The following is a 21,095-nucleotide window of genomic DNA, read 5'->3' on the forward strand; positions in this document are numbered from 1 at the left end:
TGGGCGGGGCCCTGAAGAACCCTGCACAAAGTGGCTCTCCTGGCTAGTTTATTTGGTTGGGTCAACAAGGTCTTCAGATGGTATACAACGTTAGTAGATCCCAACTGCCCAGCAGCCAGAAAACACCCAACCTGTTGACTCTCCCTTAATGCTACGCAAGGCTCTCTCCTTCACCCAGCTCCCAGGAATGTCTGCCCTTCTCAGTCTGCTCCACCCGTGGGAAGCAGTCAGTGAGCCTTCGCCATGTGGCCAACACAAAGGACACGGTGAAACAGTCACTCGTGGACATCCCAGATCTCAGACAGCAGAGGGGGAAGCTTTTTGTCCTGCAGGCGAAGGGCAAACACTTGCTCTGAATGGACGCTGCTCAAAGTACGGAGGCTCACCAGCTTCATTAGCATCCGTGGGAACATCAGTGGGTCCTGGGGGTGTGGGGGAAGTCTAGTTGTTGTTCTTCCACAGAAAAGGTGAGACAGAGCAGGGGGATTGTTAGAAACACAGGAATTAGCATGCTAGGTGGAGGTAAAACTCTTGAAAGAAAGTGGGTATCAGAAAATGGGCTGAAGAGCAGAAGAGAAGGACACGGAGACTCACGTGGGGGTGGTTGATGGAGACGTAGGCGTGCAGGGCCTCCACATATGTGTGTTGCAGCCTCTCTACTTGGAGCTGGTCCTGCACGTTGGGCCGGTCTATAGGTCACCAACAGGGTTGAGTCAAAATCTTGGTCCCATAACCCAAATCACAACTCCCAAATAGGGACATGTCCCACCCAACCTCTCTCATCCACTGTAGGGACTATAGCCATCCTGGGCGAAACCCTCCTGGGCAAAAGTCTCTTGCTCCGTTTCCCTCTGCTCCCCCCCCCCCCACCACCACCATACCTGCAGAGAAGATGCTGATGGCAATGAGCAGAGCAAACTCAGCATCATTGAGTTGCAGCTCATTCATGGCTCTGGAGAACTCAAAGATGGGGTTGATGAACTCCACCTGCAGCCCTGGGGAAGAAGGAGGCTGAGGATCATGGCGGGAGCAGGAAGAACACCCTGTAACTCAACTTCCTCAGGCTAGGAAGTCACTAACAGGTCTCCAGGTTTCTGCCATGTCAGAACAAACTTCTAGAGCTGGAGAGATGGCTCAGTGGTTAAGAGCACTGACTGCTCTTCCAGAGGTCCTGAGTTCAATTCCCAGCAACCACAAGGTGGCTCACAACCTTTATCTATACTGGGATCTGATGCCGTCTTCTGGCATGTAGGCATACATGCAGATAGAGCACTCATATATATTAAATAAATAAATCTTTAAAAAGAAAGAAAGATGGGAAGAAAGAGAACAAGGTTCTAAACTTCTCTAAGCCTCCTCTGTGAAATTTGAATCATGGTTGAATCTATTTAACAAAATGACCACTCAGGGCATGATGGCACTTGAATGTAATTGAGAGGCTGAGGCAAGAGGATTCCAAGTTCCAAGCCAGTTTGGGCCACATAGCAAGATCCTGTCTCAAAACAAAACAACAACAACAACCGACCAAAAACAAAAACAGGTATTTATTGTGATGGAGTGATGGCTGCTTGACTGTCAACCTGACAGAATGTAAAATCACTTAGGAGACCATGCTCTAGGCAGGTCTGTGACGGGTTGGATAAAGCAAGCTGAGCACTGGATTCAGCAGCCCCTGCATTGCTGGCTGTGGATCCTGGGTGACCACCGCCATCTGCTGCCGCCCCCCTCAAACCAGGAGCCAACACTGCCCTCCTTCCTTAGGTCACCTTTGCAGGTATTATGTCATGGGGTTGAGAAACGTTATACAGATGGTTTTATGATAAAGTATGCAGAAGGTTTAGCACAATGTCTGACACATAAAAACTGTTGAATTAGGCCAGGCAGTGGTGGTACACTCCTTTAATCCCAGCACTGGGAGGCAAAGGCCAGCCTGGTCTACAGATGGAGTTCCAGGACAGCCAGGGTAGATACACAGACAAATCCTGTCTTGAAAAACAAATAAAAAGTGTTGAACTAAATAACAATTATATTATTAGGATTCTCAAGGTGCCACATTTCTAAAAATAAAGGTATCTCTGACTTTTGCTTACAGAGAAGCCCTATATAGAGGCCAGCTAGGGATGGTGCACCCTTTTAATCCCAGTACTCAGGAGGCAGAGGCAGACAGATCTCTGAGTTCAAAGCCAGCCTGGTCTACATAGTGGGCTCTAGGACACAGAGAAATCCTGACTCAAAATCAAAAATAAAAGAAGAGAAGAAGGAGGAAGAAGAGGAGGAGGAAGAGGAGAAAGAAGAGGAGGGGAAAAAGAAAGAAAGAAACCCTTGGCTTATCTGAATACTAGAATTACAGCTGATATATCACATGATCACATCCTGGAGAGAATACAGTGTGGCTAAGGGTGTGGACTGAGGTACGAGACTGCCAGGATTTGACTCCCTTGAGTCTACCACTGACTAAGCTGGGTGATTTGAGGTAAAATATTGAACCTACCTGGGTCCTAGAGACCCCATCTGTAATACATAGATAGTAATATCTACCTCAAAAACCTTTTGGAATAGTAAATAGTAGATGTGATATCTACTGTGTTCATTAAATTTTTAAAAAGACTACATCTTTATGATAAGGTCTCAAGAAGCCTGGGCTCGCCTCAATTCACTTATGTAGCTGGGGATGATGACCTTGGACTTCTGGTTCTCATGCCTCTTTGCCTTGTTGAGTATTATGGGTATCCACTACCACAACCATGTGGTACTGAGAGGTGAATCCAGGACCTCATATAACTTAGGCAAACACTACCAACTACACTATATTCACTTCAGGTGTGTGTATGTGTGTGTGTGTGTGTGTGTGTGTGTGTGTGTGTGTGTGACATAGCCTTGGCTGTCCTGGAATTCACTATGTAGGCCTGGCTGGCCTAGAACTCATAGATCTGCCTGTGTCTGCCTTCCAAATGCTGTAATTAAAGGTGTGTGCCACCATGATGCCTGGCTTCTCTCTTGATTTCTGGTTTTGGGTTTGGGGTGATTGTTTTTGACTTGTTTTGGTTTTGTGACAATGTCTTATATAACCTCAGACTAGCCTCATACTCCCTATGTAGCCAAGGATGGCATTGAACGTGTGTGTGTGTGTGTGTGTGTGTGTGTGTGCCAATCTATGTGGGGAGGGGGGGTGCACTTGCCCATGCATGCTCATGTGAAAGCCGGCCGTCAACATCAGGTATCTTTCACTATTGATTTCCACCTTAGTTTTTTGAGAGATAGTCTCTCACTAAACGTGGAGCAAGTCATTTCATCTAGATTGGCTGACCAGTGAGCCCCACTGAAATGCTTCTGTCTCTGCCTGCTCCCCAGCACAGGGGTTGCAGGTATGTGCCACCTCCCCAGCCCATGGGCTTGAACCACTGATCCTCATATTTAAAGCAGTAAGAACAACCCCCAACACTAATAGACCAATCTTCCACAGAGAAGACAATGAGCACGCAACAGCCTGAGCTGTAGCCTGGACCTGGTGCACGCTTACTTCTTGAATTCACACTGTCACCCTCTCCACCCCACACTGTTTTCCAGGCTTTCTCGGATTTCTTTCAGCAACCATCTGCTCTACTTTTCCATTCGAGGTTTCTTGATGAGTCACTTCCTGTAGCTTCACCCTGATGTGTACCAAGCATTGTGTGTTCATGTATTCAATAGGCAAGCTTTGTTTTTCTAGAGCATTTCTTGATGAAATTTTAAGCTCCCAAGTATGCTTTAAAGGTCCCTTCATACAAAATAAAGAGAGAGGGGCTGGAGAGATGGCTCAGCAGTTAAGAGCATTGACTACTCTTCTGAAGTTCCTGAGTTCAAATCCCAGCAACCACATGGTGGCTCACAGCCATCCATAATGAGATCTGATGCCCTCTTCTGGAATGTCTGAAGACAGCTATGGTGTTCTTAGATATAATAATAAATAAATAAATCTTTAAAACAACAACAACAACAAAAGCAAACCAAAAAGAAAGAAAGAAAGAAAGAAAGAAAGAAAGAAAGAAAGAAGGGAGGGAGGGAAGGAAGGAAGGAAGGAAGAAAGAAAGAAAGAAAGAAAGAAAGAAAGAAAGAAAGAAAGAAAGAAAGGAAGGAAGGAAGGAAGGAAGGAAGAAAGAGAGAGAGAAAGTTCTAGAATTGAGTTGTGCTCCTGGGAGGGTCTGATAACACTTGCTAGAAGAACCCCTTAAATGAGATGGGTCCATGTCATTAGTCAGTCACTGTGAGCAACACATGGTAGTGAATGTGCAATGGAAAGAGACTTGACATAACAGAACCTCCAGGGAAAGAAACAGTAGGACACAAAAATGAGAGAGAGAGAGAGAGAGAGAGAGAGAGAGAGAGAGACAGAGACAGAGACAGAGAGAGACAGAGATTGAGAGAACAAAGTAGACAAATTGTTAAAAAAAAAGAAAAGATGGGGCTGGAGAGATGGCTCAGTGGTTAAGAGCACTGATTGCTTTTCCAGAGGTCCTGAGTTCAATTCCCATCAACCACATGGTGGCTTACAACCATCTGTAACAGGATCTGATACCTTCTTCTGGTGTGTCTGAAGACAGCTACAGTGGACTCATAAGTAAAATAAAGAAATCTTAAAAAAAAAAAAAAGAAGGAAGGAAGGAAGAAAGAAAGAAAAGATGGTTAAAAGGAGAAGAAAAAATTAAAAAAAGGAAGGAAGGAAGGAAGAAAGAAAGAAAAGATGGTTAAAAGGAGAAGAAAAAATAAAAAAGAGCCTGCTGTTCCTTTTTCCCCAAGAACACACTGATAAAATGAGAAATGGAAAACTCAATGAAATCAAGATTGCTTAAATAAACACATCTTATAAATAGGTACAGATTCAGATAACAAAGTCCACGAGTGCTGAAGAAACAGGAAGGGTCCAAGAGAGAGGGTGTTCTGACAGAGGTAAGGGTTAAAAGAGCCTAAGATGGCAACCAGTTTTTTGAGGGAAAGGTGCTTGGCAGAAAAGGGGGACAGGGCTGGGCTTTGAGGTTGGAAAGAGCCATCGCATAGCCCACCAGGTACGTAGACATTCAGAAAAACAAAGAAACACAAGATGGTCTGACTGAGCCTTGTCCCTTCTCTGCAATTAAGAAAGGCTTTCCTAGAAAGCCCATATTGGGACAAGAGGCTCATGGGTTGGTCTGAGCCACCAAATACCAGTGAAAGCTTTCTGGACTCAGCCCTGGAACTCAGGATCTATCAGCGCTAAGAACAGAGCCACATTAGCTACAGTTCACAGCCTGCTCTCTCGGCTGCCAAACTCCTCAGTCTCACACAGACGTCTGTCCTCTCCCAGCTCCAGTCTCACAAACATCGCTAACAGCTATATGAGAGACGCTCGGCTGCTTGGCCCCGAGCAAGCATCAGGCCCCAGCACCAGTTAGAACTCATTCTAGAGGAGACACACGCTCTCCTGGTCTGCCTGTGTGTCATGTGTTAGCTCTAGTTCTATAGCTCATCAGGAAAAGGGACAGAAAGAGATTATGGGTCAAGTAAGCCTGCATATCTCTATAGAGCATTGTCTGAAAAGGCTTACTTGCCTTTTGTCTGTTAAAAGGCCTGATAGAATGGTTTTCAAAACTTTTTTCTAGCTACACAATATATTTTTAAAATTTTATTTAATGTATGAGTACTGTGATATATACATATGTGTGTGTGTGTGTGTGTGTATATATATATATATGCCTGAAAAGGGCATCAGATGCCCCTATATATAGATGGTTGTGAACCACCATGTGGTTGCTGGAAATTGAACTCATGACCTCTGGAAGAGCAGCCAGTGCTCTTAACTGCTGAGCCATCTCACCAGCCTGCTACACAGTATTTTTAAATGCTGAGCACAAGCTCAGTGCAGAGTAGCACATCCTCTCTAAAGCAAGAATGAAGGCCACTGCTCTGCCTTGCCTGGTCTCCACCAAGGAGACGCTTGTTGCATCAACTCCTCAGATGCTTCCATGGCTGATCAACATTCCAAACTCCTCTCTTGAAAACACAAGTTCATCTTCATTGTATAAGCACCTGAACCCCAGGCCCGTGGCTTTCTAATTATGATGGGCCCCATGGTGGAACGTGCCAGTCCCCTGGCCATGTCAGATCTCACCTGCTTTGGCAAAGTCTTCCCGGTTGTAACTGAAGTCCTTGAGGAAGGTGATGCTCTCACTGCCGGGGTTGTACCTCCGTGACGTCTCCAGAAGCATGACCTGCACACAAGCAGCATCTTTCAGACAGGGACGGAGGGGCTGGTCTTGGTACGTGGCTCTTGAGAGGAGGTTGAGTCCCTTTCCCTGTGGCTTGGACTCTCCAAGCTGGATATCTGGAGGTCCCCTACTGATAATCCTACTCTGTCTCTCCCTTCACCCCACTCCCTTTCCAGCCACCTCGATTGCAGAGGTCTTCAGCAAGGCGATCTGGTCCTCCCTGCTGAGCTGTAGGAAGCCAGGGAGCTGTTTGGCAAAGTCAACAATCTCCTGCACGGACACGATGGCCAGCTCAGTAAAGTGGGCAAAGCGCTGTTGTCGGGCTTCCCGGCTCTGAGGGTCGGGTGCAATGGGCCAAGGCTACCCAAGGTGGGCGGGGGAGAAAAAGGTAAAGTGCTGTGAGTCGAGAGGTTGGCTGGGGGCTTCAGGTGCAGCCACCTCTCCCCGGGTCAAGTACCGTGACGCGCAGGCGGTCTGAGAAGGAGCGCCTGTTACACTGTTGCTGGGCAGCCACCAGCTTCTCGATCATGCCCAGCTGCTCTGGGCTGAGCTGTGGCAGGACTTGAGGAGGTGAGGACACCCTTGGGGACACCGAAGTGGCTTGAGCCTGTTCCTCTTCTTGCCGCTTCAGTTTCTTCAAGCGGATCTGTTCTTCTGACAGCACACCTAAAGACAGGGCCAGATGTGAGGTGGGAAGTGAGCCAAGGGTGGGTTGATGCTTCAGAAACAAAATGTATGTGACAGCAAGGAGGATTTATTTATTTATTTATTTATTTATTTATTTACTGGTTTATTTCCAGTACAGGGTATGTGACAGCAAGGAGGATTTATTTATTTATTTATTTATTTATTTACTTACTTACTTACTTACTTACTTACTTACTTACTGGTTTATTTCCAGTACAGGGTATGTGACAGCAAGGAGGATTTATTTATTTATTTATTTATTTATTTATTTATTTACTGGTTTATTTCCAGTACAGGGTATGTGACAGCAAGGAGGATTTATTTATTTATTTATCTATTTATTTATTTATTTATTTATTTACTGGTTTATTTCCAGTACAGGGTATGTGACAGCAAGGAGGATTTATTTATTTATTTATTTGTTTATTTATTTGTTTATTTATTTATTTATTTATTTATTTATTTATTTATTTATTTACTGGTTTATTTCCAGTACAGGGTATGTGACAGCAAGGAGGATTTATTTATTTATTTATTCATTTATTTATTTACTGGTTTATTTCCAGTACAGAGTCTCACTACGTAGCTCTTGGCTGTCCTGGAACTCACTATGTAGACCAAGGGCTGGCCTTGAACTCACAGAGATCCATCTCTGCCTCCTGAGTGTTGGGACTAAAAGCATGTGCCACTCTACCCAGATAAGGAAGTTTTAATCCACACTCAGGAGATCTCTGCAAGTGTAAGCATCTGTCTGTCTTCACAGCAGGGCACCAGTATTTTTCCCAGTCAACTCTTCCCAGTTCCTGCCCTGGACACTTACACTCCTCCCTCATGCCTGCCTGGCGGCATTTGCGAAGTCGACACTCCTGGCATTTCCGCCGCATGTAGGTGTCCATGGGGCAGTGGCCACCGCTGTGGCAGACATAGCGTGCTCCCTTGATGACACTGCGGCGGAAGAATCCCTTGCAGCCCTCGCAGCTCAGCACGTTGTAATGGAAGCCAGAGGCTTTGTCCCCACAGACACTGCACAGCTCGTTCCCCAGCATTTTGGGGGCTGGGCCCTTTTTCCGCTTTTGTGGACGAAGCTCTGGATAGAGACACAAGATTTAATGTTCTCCCTCCACTGATCGCTCCTAGCTAGGCATTCTCCATTTCCTTCCCTCCACTGAATGCTATTCTCTCCCCCTCCCCTCCTCTCTGATTCATAATATGTAGCCTTTGAACTCCTGGACTCAAGTGATCTTGTCTCAGCCTCCAGGGTAACTGGAATTACCAAGACGTGCCACAGTGCCTGGCTAATCTGTTATAACAATTTCTGTCCTTTACGGAGGACTATTATGTCCTAAGTTCTACATGAGCTCTTTATAAGCATCGATCCTTAAGATGATCATAGGATTAATTTCAATTCACAAGAAGGGAGGTTGAGGCTAAGAAACGCCTAAGATATGGACACAATTCATACCAAAGTCATCCGTGTCTAGCTGACCCAGAGCATTCAGATTTAATTGTGACGTTAGAAAGCAAAGAGCCCCAGAGTTTCTCTCCCCTATCTAGGGAGACTTTACCTTCTCCAAATCCAGGTGACTCTTACCTGTCGGCTCTGGGAGGGTCTCTGCCCTGGGGAGCAGGGCTGTAGGCTCTGCTGACTCCAACCCTATCCCTAAAGCAACCCCAGTTGACTGGGGCATCCTGGCTTCCTCCCTGAGGATGCAAGTGTTGCCTCCCTGGTCTCCTGCATCTTGAGGTTCTGTCTTCCACAACTCCGTTGCAGAATCTGAGCCCAAGAGAAGCACGGGAGAATGGGTGTGGGTTCAGGTCCTATCTAGACTCCATCCCCAAGTGTCTTGGCTGGGAAACTACAAACTCAACTCTACCCTTAGAAGGCAAGCAAGCTAGCCAGGTGTGGTGGTGCACACCTTTAATCCGAGCACTTGAGAGACAGAAGCAGGTGGATCTCTACATTTGAGGCCAGCCTGGTCTACAGAGTAAGTTCTAGGACAGCCACTCTACACAGAAAAACCCTGTCTCAAAGCAAACAAAGAACAAACAGAAAAAGAAGGTAGCTAAGCCACAGCTCATGATTTCAGATTCCAGTACTCCGTAGGATTGAAGACTGGTGTTGGTTGCAGCCCTTTGCATATCAAGACACCCTACACAAGCGCGCGCGCACACACACACACACACACACACACACACACACACACACACACACAATAAGGTTTCTCTGGGTAGTTCAGGCTGACCTTGAACTCACAGAGATCCAACTGCCTCTGCTTCCTAAGTGCTGGGATTAAAGGCGTGTACCACCACTGCCCAACTAGTACATCAAGATCTTAAATGATCTTAAAGGTGCTAGCCTTTGCCCCCTGGGGGGATGATGGAGGGCATCCACTTCATAGAGCGGACAGAACTCTCAAAGCCAGAGCTGTCTAAGCATGAGACGTGTCAGCTTTCCCAGAAAAGCAAGCCCAGACTGAGGACTTCACTGACCAAGCACTAGAACCAGGGGAAAGGGTTTGAGCAACACTTAGATCTGGCAGTGCTTCTAAGGGGTGCTGGATGCAGTGAGGGGAGGGGGCTGATTCCTGAGGTAGGAGAGGAGCCAGAGACCTGGGCTCCGGGGAGAAGGTTTGAATAAAACAGCTTACCAGGAGAAACATCAGGCATTGAGGCCTCCAGCCACAAGGACATCTCTTCCTGGAGCCCTGGACATTACCAAGACACTGTCCTGCAGGAACAAGCCAGGTTACACATTTCCAGAACTAGGCCTGGGCTCCCTTCTGTGCCCTGTGCCTTTTTTCTGTCCTCACAGCATCGACTGACATTTACTTCTCATAGATTAGCCTATGAAGCCTTCTTTACTATATCCCTATGAAGTCCGGATTTCTTTGTTTGATTGGTTGGTTTGTTTTTCGAGACAGGGTTTCTCTATGTAGTACTGGCTGTCCTTGAATTCTCTCTGTGTAAACCAGGCTAGCCTCAAACTCAAATCCACTTACCTCTGCCTCCCGAATGCCAGGATTAAAGGCATGCAGCACCAACCTGGCTGAATTCAGGAGTCTCTCTCTCTCTCTCTCTCCCATTCATTTATATATATAAATTTTTTCCCAGTTCTAAAGATTGAACCCAGGACACTTCAGGCAGGCTAGGCAAATGGTTGGCCATTGAACTCTACAACCTCCACCCTGTCAGGCCTATTCTTAAATTCATTTTAAAGATAAGCAAATTAAGGTTCAAAGAGATTAAGGAAACTGCCTATAGACAGACAGGTGGAGGTGGTCCAGCCAAGAGTAGAATCCTGACTTGTTTGCGTTCTCAGCTTTGTTCTATCCTTTTCTGCGCCTGTCTCCAGGCTGAGTGGAGGGTCCTTCCATCTGGTCTGACATTAGGGCAAGCCAAAGTTGGCAGAACCACAAGACTGGATCGAAGCTCACTCTATGGGTCTGTTTATTATAATCTTTTCCCTGCCGTTACTGAAGTCCTAGTATTAAGTTCTTGTCTCAAGAATCTCACCAGTAGCGGGCCTCCTCTCCCAGAACCCCTCCAGTTCTTCTGAGACTTAGTAAAACTCTATCCCCGCCCAGATGTCCCGTTAGATATTCCTCACTTCTAGAACATCCTCCCATCACATCCCTCCCCACCCAGATGCAAGGATAGAGCCCCCCAGCCACTGAGCAGACTCGCCGAATCCCCAGGCCACCAGACTTCCCGGCTGCGTAGTCTCTGGAGCCCCCTTGCTGGGAGAAGAGGGTGTTGCAGTACCTGGCCTTCGAGGCCGCAGCGGGCAGCCAGTGACAAGAGCTGAGCGCACAGGGGCCAGCAGGGAGAAGCAGTAATGTAGGAAAAGGCCAAGGGGAGGGACTGCCAAGGGGTCCTTCCTACTGGCGACCCAAGACTCTTAGCTTCATTAGGCCCCCGCCCACGAGGTAGCTTCCCCACCAGACTAACTCCTCCCCGGCCGGCCACCCTCTTAGCCGGCGCCACCCTGTCCCCTACCCTCTACCAAAACTGTCGCGTTTCCCCGCAGACCGGTCTAGTTCCATCTCTCTCCTTCCTCTCCTCACCCTGGAGGCTCTTTGCTCTGACAGAAGGACTGCTTCTCAGTCACCCCCACCCTAATCCCAGCAGCCTCCAGAGTCAGCGTTCCCTCCCCCCTCCTCCCAAAGACACCTCGCGGAGCAAAGGTCCCGGCACGGCCCGGAATTGCGACACCAAGCCCCAGCCTGTGTTCCCAGCCTCCCTCCTCCCCTGCCTCTGGGAAGGCGCCAAGCTCTCCCCACTAGCCCCAGGACTGAGCCAAGCCAGTAGAACTCCAAGGGTGAAGACAGGCAGGTGCTGGGCCTTCCAGTGAGTTTGTGTGTGGATGCCCTGAGGGGGACAGAGAAAGGAAGAGGCCAATAAAAAGAGGCCTGGGGGAGGAGTGAGAGAAGCAGACATTAGCAACCCAGGGGCCAGTCCAGAATAGACACCCCCCCCCCCATAGATAAGAAGGCAACCTCATCTACGGAACAGCCCCATCTGAGATGGTGTCAAGATCTACTGACTCTAAAGCCATAGCTTTCCTGCCTTGCTTCCTGGGACAAGAGATTTAGCCCTGAAGGAATACATCATGCCTTTCTGATTTAATCTCCCAAGGGGATCAGCAGCTGGTTTAGAGAGGAGACTATGTTTCTTTTTGTTGAATAAGTAAACAAACAAACAAACAAACAAATGGCTCTCTCTTCTGTTCCACACTTGTTAGCTTGCATTCATTCCAATTCACCACAATCATTTCTCTTTAGGGTTCTGGGTTCAAACCTCCGTGTTACAGTTACAACGCAGGGAGGGCTATAACCTAGGCTAGGAAAGCACTTCTGTGCTGAACTTTGCCCCATCCAACTAGGCCATCTTGACTGAGCAAGTTAATGTCTCTGAACCTCTCTTTTTCTTTAATGTCTCTGAACCTCTCTTTTTCTTTAATGTCTCTGAACCTCTCTTTTTCTTTAATGTCTCTGAACCTCTCTTTTTCTTTAATGTCTCTGAACCTCTCTTTTTCTTTAAGATGGGGACGATGACGACGATGATGATAGTTTTGCCACATATGATCAATGTGAGAATAAAGATCAACACAGTGTGTCACAGTAATGTCCAAGGATGGGCGGGGATTATCTGTCCACTCCCAGTTCCTTTAGTGGTTTGTCTTCCCATAACCTTGAACCTTGAAGCTTTGTCAACTTTCTGAATCTTTGTTGCCATATACAAATCTCTCATTATCTCCTGGTTCCTGAGGGAGCGCCAAGAGTAAACGGCTCTAAAATCTTTCGCCTTTTACTAAAGAGTAAACGGCTCTGTTTTACAGCGCACACTGCTGTTTGTAAGCTTGCCCAAGACCACACATTGGCCAAACTGAGATCAGAATTCAGATGTCTTTTCTCCGGGCTCTTTTCTTCCTGTGTCTGAGTCCAGAACATTCTCCAGTCTGAAGGAGAAGTACTGAGATGGAAGAAGCCAAGATCGGTGGTCAGCAGGGCTGGTGGTCAGCAGGGTTGGTGGGCTGCAGATGCTTCAATTCAGATGTGAGAAGCAGGCGTTGAGGTTACTGCTGGCCATTCATCCCATGCCCCATTCCCAGTTTCCTGCTCACAGGCTCTTCCTGTTTTGCTGTGAACTCCAATTCCCATGGGTCCACATTAAAGCACAGGACAAGGGCCAAACAAGCAGCCAGAGGGACCAGAAGAGAGATGAACAGGGCATGAGGGAAGAAAACAGAGGAAACAGGGAAGGGTGAACATGGTTGTGGGGGCGGGACAGAAGGGACAGGATGGGGGAAGGATGAGAAAACTGAAGTAGAAAGGGGCTTGGTGAGAGATGAGAGGAAGCGCAGGGTGAGCCAAGGGAACAGGCAGAGACTGGGAACACGTGCAAGAAGGCAGCAGGCTGTGGGGGTGTTGCAAAATCTGCCCATGTATTCATTTCTCACATTCAGAAAAAGCCCCTCTGGCAGCCCCCATCTTCAGCTTCTGCCTCTGGCTTTTGCTCTTGTTCCTTCTCATCATAAGGTCATCCCCTCACAAGGCCTCCACCCTGGTCTGGACACTTATGAATCATAAGCACAAGGCTCTCCATTCTTCTCATGGGTTCCTTCCTCAATTTCCACAAAGACCTGCCCCTCTGGGAAAGTAGAAACCAAGGACAGCAGCCACAGAGACGGGGACAGCTCAGTCCCAGCACCTGTCAAGTGCAAGTGTCCAGCTCTCTCCCCTTGCTCAAGTTGCAGCATCATAGGTCCTCAGAGATGTCCCTGACACACCTCATTTCAAGGAACTTGAGACTTAACATTGGCCTGAAATCCAAAGACATTATCTTCTAGGGGTTTTGAAAAAAAAGTCTCACCCAGGTGTGGTGGCGAACACCTTTAATCCCAGCAGAGGCAGACGGATTTGTGAGTTCGAGGCCAGCCTGGTCTACAAAGTGAGTTCCCAGGACAGCCAGGGCTACACAGAGAAACCCTGTCTCGGAAAAAAAAAAAAAAGTCTCCCTCATTCTGCTCCCAATCCTCCCCCTGACTCCCTAATCTCTTCACAGGGGCTTCCTAGGCCCCCTGACCCAGACTTGAGGCAGCTACTGAACAAGCAGGTCCTCCCTCAAGCCAGTGAGGTAGGGCAGCCCAGTTTCCTGTAGAAGAGGCAGCACTGTCAGTACCTCACCATCACACATTACAGGCGATGGAGGAGCAAAGAGAAGAGAGAAGGCTAAAACCAGTTGCTGGTATTCCCACAGACTTTCTGGTGAGCAACCACTGGGACTTCTGCCCCAAACCAGGGCAAGCAATCAGGTGATAGAAGCATACCCAGGTCCCACTTTGGCAGCCCCACCTGCATGGCACACCTCCATCAGCCTTCCGGAAAGTGTACAAGCCAAGGTGCCCCAGGACCTAAGTCTTTCTAGTGTTTTCTTGACTCTTAACAGGAAGCAAGATCCCCAAGAACATCCTTGGAGAATCTTACTAGCCACAGCTCTGATTCTTCCACCCCAAACTTCCAGAGGCCACCTCTGGGCTTAGAAATCGCACTCACAAGCCCCTAGTCAAATGGACCACTAAATAACTCCCCCAAAGGCAGTCCTTCCTATTAAGCAAGCCATAAAGGAAGGTTCGCAGAGAAGGGCTAGGGTAGATATTGTTTCTAAATTCTTCTTTTGGTGCTCTAGATGAGTAAAACGTGTGAGGAATCATCTTTCAGAGCCCTGGGAATCCACTCCAATCTCCTAATCACAAGATAAAGAAGAATCTAGGAACCCCTACTCGGACCTGAACTCGGACCTGTATATTCAGAGAAGATATAGAAGGCAGAACACAAAGAAGAAAAAGTAATATTTACTCAAGCTCTTCTGCATAATTTATTCTATATGTCTTCTCATTTCATGTCTTATCATGTTGAATCTTAGGTTACCTACAAGGTGTAAATATCAAAACTGATTACAGATAAAAACTGATTCCTAAAGTCATGCTCCCAAATGAGGAATGCGTGGCAGTCCAGGGCCCTTGCTGCTCCTCCAGCGGACCCAGCTCCAGGTTCCTGTACTCATGCTGAGTGGCTCAAAACTTTCCCTAAGTACAACTCCAGAGATCTGCTGGCCTCCATGAGCACCTGGATTCATGTGCACACGCATAAGTAAAAATAAGTTCCTGCTCAAATTCAAACTTAAAGAAGACAAACCAACCTACTTTCTCCTATTAGACAAACTACCTCCAAAAACATGAAGGTGGGGGTGGGGGGGGAAGGGGATGGTTAATTCACTTGGATTTAGGTTTGCTTCTGCCAACATAGGCTAAGAAGTTGTTCTCCAGCCTGACTTTACCTTTGGAAACTGGCTTATTTGATCTGGAATAGGTACACAATGCATCTATCTAGACATGGGCATAATGATTTTTTTTTCTTTCAACTCTAATGAACCAAGGTGGAAAGAACTCGAAATGACCTGTAGAAAATAATGTCGAAGCTGAGGAGTTGCAAACTTGAAGCTTTGCTCTGGTGCAGAGCCCTCATTATCCTGGACTCAATCCTCACTGTAAAGATTGAAATAACATCTGCTTCACCAATCCTTCCTACACAGAGGCTGGCAGACACAGGGTGCAGACATACTTGAGCAAGTAGGAGGAGAGGCAAAGCCCAAAGGGGCTCTGTTCTACTTGGTGAGCTAAAGATTTACATTCCGAAAACACAGTGGCCTGGATAATTTTGCAGAGTAAAAGTTTATACTAACATTTTGTTTGTTTTTTGAGACAGGGTCTCCTGTAGCCTAGGTTGGCCCTGAACTTGCTATGTAACTGAGGCTGTCCTTGAACTCTTGATCTTTCTGCCTCAATCTTGCCATGTGCTGGGATATATATATATTTGTTGTTGTTGTTGTTGTTGTTGTTTGTTTTTCGAGACAGGGTTTCTCTGTATAGCCCTGGCTGTCCTGGAACTCACTCTGTAGACCAGGCTGGCCTCGAACTCAGAAATCTGCCTGCCTCTGCCTCCCGAGTGCTGGGATTAAAGGTGTGCGCCACCACACCTGGCGTGCTGGGATATTTAATAAAAGTCTTAAAGTTGGGCTGGTGAGATGGCTCAGTGGGTAAGAGCACCCGACTGCTCTTCCGAAGGTCCGAAGTTCAAATCCCAGCAACCACATGGTGGCTCACAACCACCCGTAATGAGATCTGACTCCCTCTTCTGGAGTGTCTGAAGACAGCTACAGCGTACTTATATATAATAAAAATAAATACATCTTTAAAAAAAAAAAAAAAGTCTTAAAGTTGCCAGGCAGTAGTAGCAAGTGCCTTTAATCCCAGCACTGGGGAAGCAGAGGCTGGCAGATCTCTGTGAGTTTAAGGCCAGCCTGGTCTACAGAGCTGGTTCTAGGACAGCCTGGGTTACACAAAGAAATCCTGTCTTGAAAAACAGAACAAAAGTGAAACAACTCCACAAGCATATGTGGGAGGAGCACGCCTATACTACCAGCATGTAAGAAAAGTGGCAGGAGAGCTTTAGAGCCCACAAAGTGAGACCTTGTCTGAAAACAAACAAACAAACAAAAAACTTCCACTAAATGCACTTGTCAGTTAATCATGTTCCATTCGATGGCACTTATGTGAATGATTTCCTTTGATAAAATCTCCAGATACCTTGGGGCTGCCATATGTACAGGCTACAAGAAACTTTCCATTACACTGCTGTCTTTGGCAGCGCATAAACTAAAAATGGAGCAATACAGAGAGATTTTCATAGTCCCTGCCTGAAGATGACATGGACATTTGTGAGGCATTCTTTATTTATTTATTTATTTATTTATTTATTTATTTTTATTTTATTTGGAGACAGGGTTTCTCTCTGTTGCTCTGGCTGTCCTAGAACTCTCTATGCCAGGCTAGCCCCAACCTCAGAGATCCACCTGCCTCTGCCTCCTAAGTACTGGAATTGAAGGCATGCACCAGCACATTTTATATTTTAAAAAGGGTTGGGATGTGGGGCTGGTGAGATGGCTCAGCAGGTAAGGGCATGTGCTATCTATCATGCTGGACCACCTGAGTTTAAACTTTGGGACCCACATTGTGGAAGGAGAGCATGGACCACTGAGAGTTGCTGTCTGACCTCTATACATGCCACGCACAAATAAATAGATATTTAAAAAAAATAAACAACAGATTATATATTAACCCAAAATCAGAAAATTTCAATTTCAAACTAGGTGTGGTAATATATACTTTGTACATTTCAGAAGTGAGGCAGTAATAAGTTCAAAGCTAGCCTTGGCTACACAGCAAAACCCTAATCCTGTCTGAAAGAAGAGAGGGAGGTTGAGAAGAAAACTGCTGAGTTGGGCAGAACGCACTTGTAATTCCAGAGCTCAGCACGTGGTAATAAGAGGATCAGAAGTGGGAGGCCAGCCTGGGCTATATAAGACCCTGTTTCAAAAGACAAACAACAACAAAAATAAGCAAATGAATTTCAATCCACTCTCTAAACTGTATACGCTTAGGCAAACTACTTTTCTCTGGGTTGGTTTCCTAACCTTATAAGTTGATGGAGGATCTTTGTGAATCACTTGACATTATATGCAAAACTATATTCTGTGTTCATGTGTAGACACATTTTTTTTGGAGAGAGGGCTAATTTTTCATGTGATTTATAGGAAACCTGTGATTTAAACAGTTAAGAAATAGCCAGGCAAGGTGGTGCATGCCTTTAATCCCAACACCCAGCCTGGTCCACAGAGTTCCAAGACAGCCAGAGCTACACAGAGCAACCCTGTCTCAAAAATCAAAATAATAAGAGAGAAAAGAGAAAAGAAAATTAAGAACTGAGGCTGAGGGGCTGGTGAAATGGCTCAGTGGGTAAGAGCACTGACTGCTCTTCCGAAGGTCTTGAGTTCAAATCCCAGCAATCACATGGTGGCTCACAACCACCCATAATGAGATCTGACGCCCTCTTCTGGTGTGTCTGAAGACAGCTACAGTGTACTTATAATAATAAGTAAATCTAAAAGAAAGAAAAAAAAAAAAAGAACTGAGGCTGCAGGCTAAGCAGCTAGAAGTATTGGCAACTCCTTCAGAGGAGGGCTCAGGTTCTATTCCCAGCACCCACACAGCTGCTTAAAGTCTACAGGGGATCCTATGCTGCCTTTTTGCCTCCAAGGACACTGTATATACATGGTTCACAGATATACATGCAAGCAAAACACCCATACATAGAAAATATTTTGTTTCATCATTGTTTTTTCCAGACAGTATTTCTCCATGTATCGCTGGCTGTCCTGGAACTTGCTCTATAGACCAGGCTGGCCTACATACAACTCAGACATCTACCCCCCTCTCCAAGTGCTGGAAGTAAAGGCATGCACCACATAGATTTGTTTGTTTTTAAGTTTAAAACTATTTAGTTTTGAAGCCTTCTTATTCTCCCCAAGTCTTTCTCAAGGTGACATCGAAAGTAAAGTTTAGGCAGTAAGGTACATAATTTTATTTGGAGTCCTGGGACAGTATCAATTCTGATCAGATTTGCATTAAAGCATATCAAGGGCCCAAGATCTCATCTGCAACTGTGTGTCACTCTAAGGTTTGGAATCACAACATCCAGACACCCAACTGGCTGCCTGCCTCCAAATCCTAAAGGCTAATGTCTGGAGGAACTCTGATTCTGTGGCAATTCCAGTTATATGCCTGCATCAAAACTGATGTAGTTTTCTGAGATTCCTCCCATAAGAATTCAATGTAGTGGGTTTGGGAAATCGGAACATCCTATGCAATCCAACTCCTCCTCAAACATGACGTTTGAGTCTAATTTAATTTAGAAATCGGTAAGCACAAGAAAAGAGCTGAAAAAAACTGGGGAGTACGAAGGTTTGTTCAGGACATGAATGGCAGACTAGACTGGATCTACCTCAAGGACACAGGGAGTCCAAAGGGCTGGTTACATGCAGTACCCTACATCTCAAACAAGCCCGCTTATCGGAACAGTGTCTAAGCCAAGGCTTACACTAAACTACACACCCAAGAGCAGAAAGTTAGGCTCTGTACTTCCCCACACCTTGCCCCAGTTTTGCACCAGCCGAGGCTCTGGGATCATTTTCAGAAGCATTCCTCAAAGCAGGCACTCGCTCTCCAGGCCCAGACCCCAACCAGGGCAAGCACCAGCTTTGTAGAAGAAGGGGTAAGCCTGACCTAGCGCCTCTACAAAAGCGAGGTGTTTAAGCCTTTTCTGCCCGGAAGGTCGCGCAACAGTCCCACCCTCGTTCATCACCGCCAATCGCAAACCTTCTCCATTTGCATTCCCTCCCAAATTCCGCCTTCTCCCACCAGACTTTCTCATTCCCGGTCTCCCGCAACCCAAAGAAAGATGGCGAAGGCTGCACTTCCGGCAAGTGTCCTTACGAATGCATCCGGGCGGCTGCAGCAGGTACCGCCCAAGGCGTTCCGGCCTCTTGCTACACAGCCTACAACAGTGATGGCCGGCAGACAGACTGGTTGGAGCCAGGCGGCTCTTCTCCAGTTCCTTCTTGGCATGTGCCTAACGGTGATGCCACCCATACAGGCCCGGAGTCTACGCTTTGTTACCTTGGTAATGGGTGACGGAGTCACCAACGGGTTCGCCAAAGCTGAAAGGGCAAAGGCCGGCTGGTAGAGGGAGGGGCAGAGCTTGTGTTCTGGGGCCGGGGTCTCACTTCTCAAGGAGGAGAAAGAACCGGTTTAGGAAACCGCTGGCCCATAGTGGGTTGTGCGGCTGGATTAAGAATTGATTTGGAGCCCTAGGCTATTTTTTTTTTTTTTTTTTTTAGGGCAGGACGACCGAGTAGGAGATATTCTTCCCTAGGATGGGAATTTAGTTAAAAGGTTGAAAGTCACCCATAAAGACGACTTTGATCTTTGTTTTCCCAGTCCCATTGCCCACTTCCTCCCCCAGAAGGCGTTGCTTTCACTACTCTTCTACCTGTGCTTTGGGGCTTTACCTATTATCTCAGGTTACATTGCATCGCCCGAACTGGGGTCTTTTTTCATCGCTCAGTAGAGAAAGATGGAGTGAAATTTCCTTTCCTGGCATGTGCAGAGGTGGGTCCTGTCCTTAACTAGAAGACCCTTCTGATTCTATAGACACACCATTTTCTTTGCTCAGCTGTATCGACATGGAGATCGGTCACCAGTGAAGACATATCCCAAGGACCCCTATCAGGAAGAGAAATGGCCCCAGGGATTTGGTCAGCTAACCAAGGTGGGTCAAAAGCCAACCTGCAAGGTCTCGGGATATGCTACGGAATGAATCACATCTGGAGCACAGAAACTGGGGCTCCTTAAACTACTAGCTTCCCACATGGGTTCTGATGGACCAGATGTCTATTTTGTTGTTTTGTTTTTGTGGTTTTGGAAATTAAACCCAGAACCTTGTCTATGCTAAGCACAGTGAGCTACATCTCTGGCTATGACCAGATTTCTTAACAACTCTGTGCAGGGGACAGTATCATTACAACTGGCCACTTCTGGAATCAAATTCACCTCTTGCCAAGGGAAGAATGCCTAAATGCCATACATAGGACTTGTGGCTAATCCCCTCTCTTTGGACTTTTTTTTTTTTTTTCCCCAGGGGTTGGGGATTTGGGGGAGGTTTAAGACAGGGTTTCCTTGTGTAACAGAGCCCTGGCTGTTCTGGACTCACTTTGTAGACCAGGCTGGCCTTGAACTCAGAGAGTGACTGCTGGGATTAAAGGCCACCATGCCCAGCTCCTCTTTGGACTTTAACTCTCAGGTTTGCCCACAGGAAGGGATGCTACAGCACTGGGAGCTGGGCCAGGCCCTGCGGCAACGCTACCATGGCTTTCTGAACACCTCTTACCACAGGCAAGAGGTAAGGTTGGGAGTTTGATTGGCAAAAGGACTGGGATCTTTGGATTATATTCTGACTGCAGAGAATCTAAGGATGAGCCTGGGCAGTCAAGGTTCCCTCTTGAACTTTTGGTCCCTGGACAAGACATCTAAGAGCTGTCTAGAATACGGCTCTGGAGTCTGAAGTGTCTCTGCTTGTCTGGGAAAAGACAAAACTGACCAGGGGTCCAACTTAGACATGAGGAAGGGTCTGATAAAGTACTTTCTGACTCTGAAACAATAAATAGGCATTTTGTCCAAGACATTTATTGTCACCTGAGGGCCAAGCACTGTGGTAATGTTTTTCCTATGATGGTATACCATAGAGTTATGATCTCTATAATAGAGCTTATATTAGAGCAGTCTAATAAGCTGAACAGAGCCAAGCTAAATCGGGGGAGGGGCAGTGAAGACTGGCAAATGTGCTAGCTCCTGAGGTTCTCTGCTTACCCCAGTGGAGATAGCTGTTCCATGGTTACTGCTTGCAGCCACAGTTGTCTCAATCCTCTAGATTACTGTTCCCTAAAGACCTAGCTCTACCCTGAGCTTGCCCTTCGCTTCCCTATTTTCTTCCTCCCTTTTCACAAGTCACCTCGCTGTTCCTTTTCCCCCCTTCTTCCCATTTATAAAAGGAAAGGGAGTGTGGTGAAGAGTGGTATTTGCCATTTGGACTCTAGGGTATTGCTTTTGTGTTTTTAAACAGGGTCTCATTTTATGGTACTGGCTAGTCTTGAACTCAGAGATTTTCCTGTCTCTGCCTCTCAAATTCTGGAATTAAGAGTGTGTACCAAACCAGTGGTGGTGGCACACAA

General features: G+C 46.7%; 2 protein-coding genes and 1 non-coding gene across 11 annotated transcripts in view; 2 read left to right on the forward strand and 1 right to left on the reverse strand.

Annotated features, from left to right (window-relative positions):
• On the reverse strand, window positions 1-18,769 carry Nr1h3 (nuclear receptor subfamily 1, group H, member 3). 6 transcript variants are annotated; one of them, NM_001355279.1, is made up of 10 exons: window positions 10,973-11,056; window positions 9,557-9,636; window positions 8,500-8,682; window positions 7,729-7,995; window positions 6,679-6,887; window positions 6,402-6,581; window positions 6,125-6,224; window positions 882-995; window positions 595-689; window positions 1-422 (listed from the first exon to the last, which is right to left on the reverse strand). In NM_001355279.1, exons 2-10 carry the CDS (start codon window positions 9,597-9,599, stop codon window positions 276-278), a joined length of 1,338 nt encoding a protein of 445 aa, NP_001342208.1. In that variant the 5' UTR covers window positions 9,600-9,636; window positions 10,973-11,056; the 3' UTR covers window positions 1-275. The 6 variants fall into 6 exon arrangements, with proteins under 6 accessions (NP_001342208.1, NP_001171201.1, NP_038867.2 ...); NM_001177730.1 differs by having other exon boundaries at window positions 10,905-11,056; NM_013839.4 differs by having other exon boundaries at window positions 10,671-10,975.
• Window positions 16,104-16,207, forward strand: Gm23390. Its single transcript, XR_003954159.1, has one exon. It is a non-coding gene; the product is annotated as a U6 spliceosomal RNA (small nuclear RNA).
• Acp2 (acid phosphatase 2, lysosomal) overlaps window positions 18,752-21,095 on the forward strand; it is an 11,287-nt gene continuing 8,943 nt past the window's right edge. For 2 of the 4 annotated variants that reach the window (NM_001357067.1, NM_007387.2), the window contains exons 1-3: window positions 18,852-18,988; window positions 19,541-19,636; window positions 20,180-20,266. In NM_001357067.1, coding sequence (NP_001343996.1) covers window positions 18,875-18,988; window positions 19,541-19,636; window positions 20,180-20,266 — 297 coding nt within the window. In that variant the 5' untranslated portion in view covers window positions 18,852-18,874. The other 2 variants (XM_011239257.3, XR_003950055.1) reach the window with 2 other exon arrangements.

Source organism: Mus musculus, chromosome 2, assembly GCF_000001635.26.
Source record: "Mus musculus strain C57BL/6J chromosome 2, GRCm38.p6 C57BL/6J".
Classification (NCBI taxonomy): Eukaryota; Metazoa; Chordata; class Mammalia; order Rodentia; family Muridae; genus Mus; species Mus musculus.